Source organism: Pundamilia nyererei, unplaced genomic scaffold, assembly GCF_000239375.1.
Source record: "Pundamilia nyererei isolate P.nyererei 1_Seehausen unplaced genomic scaffold, PunNye1.0 scaffold00168, whole genome shotgun sequence".
In the NCBI taxonomy this organism is placed as follows: Eukaryota; Metazoa; Chordata; class Actinopteri; order Cichliformes; family Cichlidae; genus Pundamilia; species Pundamilia nyererei.
The window spans coordinates 74978-86614 of NW_005187569.1; the positions used below are offsets into that span (position 1 = coordinate 74978).

An 11637-nucleotide genomic window follows, 5' to 3' on the forward strand; every position below is an offset into this window, starting at 1 on the left:
TTGAGCTCGTTGAGGAAGGAGACATCAGAGGATGCGGGGGAGGGTTTGGTGGTCCTGTAGTCTGTAATGGTCTGGAGTCCTTGCCACATGTTGGAGAAGTGTTCTTTGTTCTAATATTTTCTCTGAATACGAGACGATTCTATTTTTTACGGGACGGTTGGCAACTCTACTAACTAACCTTATGAACAAAATAAAGTTCAACATCAGTAACATCATAGCACCACCCAGCTGTATAGAAACTCCGTCATGCTAGCTAGTACGCAGTACGGAAAAAGTCAGCATAACGAAAATAAACTCCACCTAAACTTGGTTCATATCTGACCCAGATAGACTGCAGGTCATAACTTCTTACCTGAAGTTCAGTTCACCTGACACTCGGACCAGCGGCTGCCTCGGATCTCTCCTCCTCCTCCTGCCTCCCCTTTCCCTCCTCCACCTGCTGACCTCCACCACTTGCTAATGTTACTGAATCTGTGGAAGCTCCGCGATAGCCACCACACGAAGTAACGAGTAACGACCCTATCTAAATCCCAGTAACGACTAACGCATTCCTGATTTTGGCATAATAACTAGTTACCGTGCTCGTTACCACAATAATAACGTAGTTACTATAACGCGTTAGTCCCAACACTGGTGTTAACACAAATAAATCAGATGGATGTTTCTCTGAAAGAATGCAAATAAGCCTACTTTCCAAAAGCTTGGACTATGTCCTTCAACGCTCCTTCTAATGTTGAACACATCCTGAGGGAAGGACACCAGCCAGTGATCAATATGTTGAATTAGCAGATAAAATTATCCACGAACCTCCATGACTGCAACAATGCAACGCATCATCAAACATCCCACTGTTACCAACATCCTCACATACAGGTGCTAAAAAAACCATCACATCAATCTTTGCTAACCAAAATTCAATTTCAATATTTCTGTGACATTATACAATATTACCAGTAGATATATTCTAAACTATGATGAAACTATGAAATCATAGAAAAATATTTATCTCCAAATAAAACAGCTTCTGTTCAGCGTGGATGCATCCCAGTCATTGTTACACACCCTGGTGAATAAGAGAATGCAGGAGATTTGATGAGGGAGTAGAGAGCACGGGGAGGGTGTTTCGTCAAACTGACAATTCAGATAAAAAAGGCAGTGGAAATAAGCAGAGAGCTGGTGCATAACACTTTTTTACACTTACATTGGCCCTTAAAAGCCTTCAGCTTTTCCACCACCTTCCTCCCTCCACCCTCCTTATCCTCTCACCGACCCTACCACGGACAATTTCTCTCTGCAGGGTTTGTCTCCTTTCTGCTTCACTTCCCTGACATTACAACCCTGCCACCCCTCGCTTCTCCCACTACACTATGTAATTATGATAATTGCTCATATGGGTTAGAGGAAATTGAATTTCCCATTTCCCTCTGGTTCCTTTATCCCACCAGTTTCTCTTTGTGCTGCCTCCTCATCAGCTTGCCGCTCGCAGGCTGGAGTCTGCTGTGTGATGTGATCAGATATATTGGATGGTTATATATGTGTGTCTTTGGGATGTTTCCAGTGAAAACATCATTACTGACCATCAAACTGACTCCCCAGTGGGATGTAAAACATGTGAGAGAAGGAAAAACAAATACCACATCAAAGTATAAAGAAAATCTGGAATCATTTAAAGATGAGCTTTCAAAAAAATTAAAAGTATTTAGAGAATGAACCATCTGATTCAAAATTCAAAAAATCTTCCATCCACAGAACTACTAAACCCGGGTATGGAACCATCCAAGAAAGGTGTTCCTGAGTCACACTTCAGCACTGTTTCCTACAGTAGCTGCTCCAGAAAATAGTTGCTGTGAATGCTATGGAGCTCTCGAGGCCAGGGGAGTTCAATTATTCAAAACAGGTCTGACGAAAGTCTTGCTTGGCTGACAGGTTGCTGCAGCTGAATCAAACAGCTCTGCCATACTGCCGTCAGCTGAAAAAGCCTCCATCCCCAGAGTCAGCTTTTCAGGAATGGAGAGTGGAGGAAAAAAAATAAATGGCACAGCTTAATTTTCCTGATTGCTTGTTACGCAGCTAATGCTGACGGTCTGTGCACCAAGAAACTCACCCAGAGAAAGAAGGGGTTAGGCTTGAAATACTGGATTTATTGGTGAGTATGTTTAAATGAACAATTTACATATTAATATTACGAGCATGCTTTTAAAGGATAATACAGATTAGGTAAACCTCAACACCTTTTTAAAACAAAAGTTCTTTCTGTTGTCGACTAAAACACAGGGTTTGGGTTTATATCATCAACAAGGCTTGATCATATTATCTTGATTTCTGGCCTGTGCCTCTGCCAGTTTCATTTCCAAGGCTCTAGATAAATCCTACAAAACGCAAAAAGCCTATCGCAGAGGAAACATTTAACATTAAACTGATTACTTTATGAGTCAACAGGAAATTTCCAAAGAACAACGTAGGACTTAAAACGTAGCTGATTCTATGATTGGACATCCTTTTAGCAATGTCAATGCAATCCCAGATCTCACATATCAATTTGTTGAGTGCAGTACAGTGCTACTTCTCATTAATGGATAGCCAAATTAAAATCCCCTTGGCCCCTCTTGATTTTCCCTCAACCAGAGAGATCCTACCATTGTGCAATGGGGCATACTAGTTTCCTAAAATAACTCCCAAACAAATCCTCATTTACTGCCCCTTACAGATTTTCAGACCCTGTAACAATTCCATTACGGTGGGTATAAATGAAGTTTACGTGCAATTTACAAGCTTGTCTGTCCTCACGAGAAGTTACCTGAAAGTTCTGATATTTTTAAAGACAAAAATCTGTGCGATTCAAACTAAAGAAATATGGTCTGGAAAGAGGACGTTCCCATGACGACAGCACACTGATTTCTAAGGGCAAAAATACAAAATCACATGAAGAAACCAACAGGCTTCTGTGTTAAGGGCCAATCAAGCCATAATTGTATGGGAGGCATTAAATGCAGAGTCTTGCATTTTCTGCCAGTCTATTGAGTGCTGGGAGGCGACTGAGCCGGAACGTGTCATGTGCAGTAATAAACCGTGCCAAACTGAGGCCTGACTAATGTGCAGAAATGAAGAATACACCCTTTAGCTCTCGACTTAATGGTATGCTTTTCCACCTGACTTCTCGCTTTGACTGTGATGCCGGAGAAAGATGAGAAACACTTTGGAGGCCTGTTAAACATTTGCTTGGTACCAATGTATTTTTCATAAGGGGGGAGGAGAACAGGTTTGGGGTAACACATTTCGCTCAGTACTCTGCAACAGTTTGTAGCCTGCTTCTTTTAGGATAACAGCCTGGATGTTATTTTCATGTAATCAGCACCCAATGAGGCTGATTTTCCTCCAGCAGTTGTTCACTGCACAACTGTAGGTCAGAAATGCCGTACTTTGTGCCTCTTAAATCAAGTTGTCATCAGTGACAACCCCAACACTAACTCCTAATTCATATTTACACATTTATAGACCAGAGGCATAAAATCCATGTAAATATTTTGTGGGGATTAAGCAGAATAAGGAGGAAGAATTTGCCACATTTCTTTTTTTTTTTTGATCAAGCTGATTTTGTAGATGTTTCAGGTGTGTATAAGCACATCTCATCAACCACACAACCACAGAGTTCAGCATGGAAGAACATTTGTTGTGTCACAATCGCCTCTCTGAAATGATTTCTCTCTTCCTCAGATGTGGTCCCAACTCTTTCAACAAGCACTCAAACTGCCGTACTGACATTCTCAAATGTGTACGAAAGCAGCCGTGATACAGCTTCAACTCCTGGATTAAACCATGAAATTCTCCCTGCAGCTGTCTTCTATTGAGAACAGGATGAACCCAGAATCTCAGTTTCTCCCGTTTTTGGTTTAGTAAAATCAGGACTAGCTCACCATCGCTTGATATCGACTCCATTTTGTTCACAGTGTGTTTTTGAGGGACAAATTTTTCGCAATTATTCAGTGTCTATATAGGTTACCTGGCATGTTCACGTCTGGAAAATTCTGAATTTCATGGCGTTTTTACGCAACACATTCAGTGCGTAATGGCCTGAACCTTGATTATGTGAATATCTAATTTTGTGTTTGTATGTCTGTTTCAGCTTCTCTGAAGCAGTGTTTCCCAACCTTTTGGAGCCACGGCACATACGGTACTTCACTTTAGAAAAATCACGCGGCACACCACCAAACAAAAATGTCATTTTGAGCACTACTCATGCTAGGGCCTTCATCTGGGTTGGAATTTTCAGACCGACTACTTTTTCTTTTCAGATATTTATCTATTGCTATTAGGCGCTGCATCGTGACTATTATCTCACTGGTTCTTCATCTTCTTCTTCTTCTGTTTTACTGGCAGTTGGCAACCCATTTAATTAGAGCAAGTAGTTGCACTGCCCTCTAGTGGAAGAGAATGTAATTGTTCTGCCCGTTACTCACGCCAGGTGCTTAGAATACTAATCAGGTGGAACCAGATAATCTTCCATCGCACACCGGATCATTTCCTTATGGCACGCCTGTGTGCCGTGACACAGTGGTTGGGAAACGCTGCTCTAAAGAGCTGGCATGGAAAGTTTACGGAGGTTTGGAGGGTTTGTTTTAGCCACATGCAAAATGGTCAGGTTTAGAGGCTAATCTCAAAATACTGAATGAGGTTTATATATTCAGCCTGAATATACCAGCAGTAACCATACATTATATAAATGATCAGTTACATAATTGTTCTGTAGCTTACAGCTTGAAGGATTTGGAAAAGTACACATCTCCATGTTAAAATTACCCCTACTCTGTGGAGCTGGTGCATAAGTGGGTGGGTTAATACACAAAGTCATACAATGAAAATCATTATTTGCTTTTAAAATGTCATTTTTAGCAGAGGCTGTTAAATTTGAATTCTTAAAGAAAGACACGAGAACAGCAATACTTTTACTTTTTTTCTCATTTTTCAGTCTAGTTTTGTTCATTCAAAAATGCATTAAGTTTGGATTTTCTTCACTCTAAGTATAGTACATTAATTCCATGGCTTATCTATAATATTTACTTATCTATAATGAAAGGTAACTGCTCACTGTAATCACTCAGCCACTGCTGTTAAGAAGCTCAGCAAATAAAACGCCTATATTTGTCAGGCCAAATATTAGCTTATTCCAGACATGTGCCCATTACATAGTTTGTCCTCCAGGAAAGATAAACATAACATAAAGTGACGTCCTAATCAATGTGTATGTCTTGATAATATTTGACCAACAACAATGAAAAATGTAGCATAGACACGCTTGGAAGTAGGGATAAAATAAAAAGGGCCAGTTGTTACCAGTCAAAAAACCTGTTTGCCTTTTGAAAGATGGAGAAAGAAGTTAGTCCCAATGTCTCACAGCAAAGGATGGGTTTAAATTGTCCTTTCCTTCTGTTACCAGTGAGGACAGATAGAGATTTGAAAAAGTTCATTTCCAACTGTGTGCATGAATAATGATATACAATATGTCAATAGGCACCCTGTGTCTAATTTAGCACATTTTTAACCCTGTGAGGTGTTAGTCATCATTGCTGATGCCCCTAACACTTTGCTGTCAGAACATACCATTTTTGTTTTTGTGTTGTTCACCTACGTTCTGACGAATGGCACACATCAGAAACTATTTACAGCATTTTCTAAATTGTAGGAAATTGCAAAGGATACAGCAGCTGTACATTAGGGCCCAGTGACAAGCAGCTGTACCTCTAACACTACAAGATACACCCTGACTGCCCATTTTATATCTATCCCTATGAGGCAGGTGTGTAAAATTAACTATTGATGATGACGAGTGATCAAGGATCCAGTTTTAGTATTAGCATACATAACTGCGGCGGAAATAAAACAAGATGAAGAGTATAACTTTTGTGTAGTCACACTACGAAGACATTGCTTTCTAGCCACAAGGTTGTCTTGTATAATGAAAGGCTTAAGACCATCTAAATTCACCCTTTAATACCTAGATTTACAAAAGCATGCCTGCCATGATATTAAAATCTCACAGTGGATATATTTTTCTGAAGGTTTATAGTGAAATAATGTTTTTTAGTTGCATGAATCATTTTTGTTCTTGAAATGATGTAAGGTTTCCTAATGTGAAATTGCCACCCACTGAGCAAAGTTACTGTCATCAGTCTAAAGCTGCGGACAGTTTCTGCAGGTTATTACTGCTGTATGACAGCCTATTATCTCTCTATGACAGGCCATTAACTGCACAGAGGACTGGGAAATGAAACAGGAAGGAGGACAGAGAGAAGACAATGTGCTATCAACAAATCAAATGGACGGCCTTTACACTCCGCCAAAGTCAGCGAATACAGCACTGAGACTCAGAGGACGCTGTACTTTGGTACTCTGGGCTCAGGATGGTGTGGATTTTTTGCCCAAGTGCACCATTGAGTAAGCAACAGAGGGGAGTGCTTTCTAAAGTCAGCATGTTATTGTTGTTATATTAGAATTTCTATGCTCTTAAGTGATGTAAATAATTACTTCTGCTGTATTGGATTTATTGGCCCTTTGAACATTCCAACAACGTTTATGTTTAGTGTTTAATGTTTATGTCTTGGATGGTGAACTTATTTGGACAATCGTCTAAAGAAGGAAGCCTAATCACGTCACTGCTCTTCTGAAACAAGTCTGTACCTGAACCTTTGCATACCTGGTGGTTAGGTCCATCAGTTTGAAGACTGTGTTGGCACTGTGAGTGTCCAATAGATCAATAAGTCAACCACTCACTCTTGTCCTTGTTCCTCTAATCTACAATGTTAGCCTTTCAGCTTTTTCAGTGCTGCTCTGTATGCAAATATGTGCACTTTGAATCAGTAGTTTAACTGTAACTTCTGATTTACAGATGTTAGCTGCTCTACTTTATCGGCATTTGAACGATTTCAATAAATAAAGATTAAAAAATAAATAATGAAGAAAAAACATTGCATATTCTGTCCACTAGGGGACACTCTACCACGTCCCTGTTCGGAAAACACAGTTGGATTCCCACAGACAACAATCAGTTGTTCCAAGAGAGATGGGCAGAGCAAGTGAACAAGTGAATAAGTATACATAACAAATATTAGGGAAATCTGTTTGTTTCCTGTCTATGAAAGAACACACACACGTGTGTGTGTGTGTGTGTGTGTGTGTGTGTGTGTGTGTGTGTGTGTGTGTGTGTGTGTGTGTGTGTGTGTGTGTGTCATGTGGCACATTGGATTTTTAAATCACCATATTTTGGCATTGGTATTAGTCAGGTTCGAATTTCAATTAAATAGGCCTGACTTCTGCACTTATAACAATATATTGTTTAGAAATGAGGATATTTCTCGACGTGTTTGCAGTTCTAGTTTTTTTTCTGTTTATTTATTTTGTTTAAAATTCTGTATGGTGTAAATAATGAGCACAAATTACAGAAAATTACTCTACAAATATTTTTACTAATTTATTAACCTTCACTAAATAATTTATTGAGCAAAATTAACTGTTGCTTGGATCTGAAATGTGAATATTTGTTTGTTTTTAATAGATTTTACATCATTGCAAATTGTGTGCTTTTGGAGCTTGGACTGTTTGCCACAGAAAAAAGCAATTCAGAACTACATGAAGGGCTTCAGGAAATTGTGACGGGCAGTGGTAGTGATGGATACAGGAAAAGCCTTTCTAAGTAAACATACATTTGTTTTTTAAATTCTGCAGCGTGCCAGGAAATGTTCAGATAGAGAAAATCAATATACAAACGCATGTGTGTATATAGAGTTGCACTATTCTGAATTTACTTCACAATGCTCTGCCTTCTAAAATTTCATTACTGGTACAAACTAAAGTAATTTTAGATTTGCAGTCAGTTATCAGTGATGGGCAGTAATCAGCGAGAGGGGCAATTAGAGGCATTCTTCCAGACTCTCATTTATGAGAGGACTGTTTTATTGCTTATTATGCTTCTGCTGTTTTTGTCTTCATTACCTACGCACTTTGTTAAAGGAATACACCCAGGCTTTACTTTAAGCATGCCTGTTAAAAGAAACTCCCAAAGATACAAACAACAGTCATGCATCAGCACACTCTGGGATGTAGATGTTGTTCTGTATGGAGGTATCACTCTACTAGTCGAGAAGGTCAGTACTGGCATATCATTAGGTCTGCTTTGCAGTCCACATCTAGTCAATGCAGTTCGATTTTCAGTGCCTCTTATTAGGGGAAATATTGCCTCAGAGCATTTTACATGAGATTATATGAAATATTTAATGTTCATATCCATCTAAGTAATTAAAAAAGTACACCTTCCTGAAATTCAAAATAACTCTCAAAGAGCTCCAAAAAAATCCAGAGCTAACTAAATTAATTCAGGGCTAACAGACAGAAGACTGCAGCACCACAGTCTCCATTCATTCTTCTCAACTCTCCGTCTTCCCATCCTTGTCTTTACTCCTTTCTTTTCATCTCGTTCATTTTCATCATTTGGTAAAGTCTCTCTCATTTTGGACACAATCGCTTAAAACCAGAGCAGTTTTACCATTTTATCTAAGACTGAGGAAGACTGGGGTCTGAAGCTCAGGCAGGGTGTTTACCAGTGGGATCCTGTCAACATGAAGAACTGGAGGATTTAAAGAGCTTGGAAAGAAAAGCGACTGGACTTCTTTAAGTTTTCTAAAGGTGTTTCACCTCTCATCAGAGAAGCTTCTTCACTAAAGTTGCTTTTCTTTCCAAGGATGACTGAGAACCTACACAGACAACTGGGGGACTTCTATTTGTGAAGGCTTGAATTCCTTTGCAGTAACACCACTAGGGGGAATTCCTGTGACCTTTCAGGGCTTGGCGCAAAGACAGTCGGATTTTTACCCTGAGAGTGAAGATGTACTGAGTAAAGGAGCTCACATCAAACCTAGGTAATACACAGATATCAGGTGACAAATCAACGCAGTAGTTACGTAGTATTTAAAAGTTTATATTACGGAGATAGAGCTGTGTGGATGTTGTTGTCATGCAAACGTAGAACGACAGATTTTAGTGGAGAAAAGTCAGAGATGCTACTCCACACTTCTGCAGACCCACTCCACACTCACGATACTCTTGTGATGAAAGATAACTATGACGCAAAGTGACAACAAAGGCAAGGCATTACCTCCTCAAACAGCTCCAGGCTGTACGTGTTGTCATCATCCGCGAAGAAAACCACACCGGAGTCCCGCCTGCTCCGGTGTTGCCGGAGCCAAGTCAGAGCCGCATTCCTCTGTTCGGTGGCGCGTGGCATCCCGGCGCGCTTGAACCTCCGGGGAGTGAACACATGTAGGTGGGTATACGGCACCCCGCACCGGGCCAAGAACCGCGCAACCAGCTCCGTGCGCGCAGTCGAGTCCTCCACTACGATCCAGTGGAAGCGGGGCACCTGACGGAAGGCGTGGGACAGTCGGGTGAGCTCCGCTTTCTGCACAGGACGGCCGTAAGTGGGAGTGATGGCGTAGATAATCGGCAGGGCGGACTGGTTCTGAGAGCCACCAATCCCCGGTGCGCCGGTTCGGACGGCTCGCTGCGTCTTGCCGGTCCGACCGGCTGCTGGAGCCCGGATCGTTCTTTTACTGTCGATATCAATCATAATGATGACGATGAGGACCCAGGGCAGCAGGATGAAGAAACGGCTGAAAAACACAGATTTCATGGCTGGTATGAAGTTGCCGTGCGCGCGGTCTTTCTCACTCCATCGCAAACGGAAAGGCGAAGAACGACCGACCGCAACTCCAAGAAGCTCTTCCCTTACATCCACTGAGCTGATTCCCAACAACCCGCCCGCACACAGCAGCGTGCTGAGTCCATTGCAAACTATGTAAAGCACACAATCCTCCGCCGCTCTCCCCCCTGTCCCGGCGGGACCGTCTCTCCGGTCTCCACTACTCCTCCTCTTCCCCCTCCTCTTCTCTCGGATGGGACTTGCGTGCTTCTTCGTCCTCCTACCCTCCTCCAGCTCTCTTGCTCTCTCACGGAAACCTGGTTAAATTCCCATCACTCGTTCTTCAGTGCTTGTTTTCAGTAGAGAAAAGAAAAAACAAAACGAGCCGGAGCAGCCGTACCTGGAGCGCGCTGTGATAAACCAGTGATGTAGGTGATGCGGGCAGACGAGGAGCATCACTTGGCGAGGACGAAGGAGCGCTGCTCCGAGTCTGAGGATAATAAGGCAGGAGGGGAGGAGCAGGTGCAGAGGAGGAGAAGCGGGATAGAGGAGGGAACCTCGGGAGGGAGAGAGAAAGAGAGAGAGCGGGAGGGAGAGCGAGAGAGACCTTGTGCGCGTCAGTGTCCGCTGAGAATTAACCCAGCTCACACTGAGACACCCGGAGAAGAGACAGCGCAGGTTGTGTTTCTCATGCTGTGCTTGTCAAGCCCAGTTTCTCCAAGATAAAATAGAAGGACTTGATATGTGGACCCGTGGGACACCATGAAGGAGTTAAAGAGACAAAATCATTTTACAAATCGACATAATGAACATTTTGAGGCTTCATAAAATGATTTCGATCTACCACCTATTTTCTTTAACTGGCCGTTTAGTGCATAAAAATGTGCATGTCAAATAAAAATAAAGAAGAAAAAACAGACTTCACCTCTTATCTTTTTGTAACCGCTAAAAAACAAAAACAACCCGTCAGAATAGTAATAGTATGAATAGTGTAATAGTAAAATCTTAGAGGCGCGCTGACAGTTCATAATCTGTCATGAAATATTTCCTGATTGATATTCTGTCAGTGGATTTGTCATCTAATCGCTTCAGTATCGGTTGATGCTTGGGAAGTAATAGATCTGCTATTCATTGCGACCGTCATTAGAGGCCCAGTGATCATATTTCACCACAGGACACCCAGAAGGTTAATCTAATGATGCTTCCAGCCTCTACACTGTGATGATCTGTTGATGTTCCTTTCCCTTTGGCACCAAGGAATAATAGTCATTCCGTTTAATAAAAATGGAGATCATTTGTACAGGAGTAGATTTTCTGCTCTGCCACTTTTCAAACCAAAGACTTGCAGAATCTTGTTATTGTCATAGAAAAATATTATTTATTGACTGGTATGGCTTTGGAGAAAATAGGACCACCTGGCAGTGAAGTGTCAAATGCAAAGGAGTGCAGGGATTTAAAAAAAATGCATGAACTCCAGTCTACTTCTGAACACTGGAAACATGGAGGATTGAGGGGCTGTAACACATGCAATCCATGCTAAATTAGATGCTACAAGGATTTGTGCTATATCTGCTCTCAGATTTGCAGAGTAATATCAAATTTTATTATTTTGTATTTTAAAAAAAACTCAAGTAAATCATGTTTCCTATTTGGGCTTTGCTCAGTCTACCAACTTAACATGACACTGTTCTGATATTTTAAAGCTGCTTACCTCACAGGTCAATAAGACCTCAGCGCGAGGCGCCACAACAGCAGCCAGATAGAGTCCCGGCCTGAGTGACATGGGGAGCTGGGGTGGAAAACTACTATTGGCCTCAGCAAATGAATACACATTAAACAGGATAACTTTGTCTTGTTTGATGTTCTCATAAGCACAAAAACATTATTAATCTTTTCCTTCTAAAACAGCTACAAACCACCGATCAGAAATGTTCATTTGGTCTGACCAT

General features: G+C 41.4%; 1 protein-coding gene across 1 annotated transcript in view; it reads right to left on the reverse strand.

Annotated features, from left to right (window-relative positions):
- The window catches only part of b3gat2 (beta-1,3-glucuronyltransferase 2 (glucuronosyltransferase S)), a 63608-nt gene extending 53397 nt beyond the window's left edge, over positions 1 to 10211 (reverse strand). The window contains exon 1 of the mRNA XM_005745844.1: positions 9146 to 10211. Coding sequence (XP_005745901.1) covers positions 9146 to 9679 — 534 coding nt within the window. The 5' untranslated portion in view covers positions 9680 to 10211. The remainder of the gene's footprint in view (positions 1 to 9145) is intronic.
- Between the last annotated feature and the right edge of the window lie 1426 nt (positions 10212 to 11637).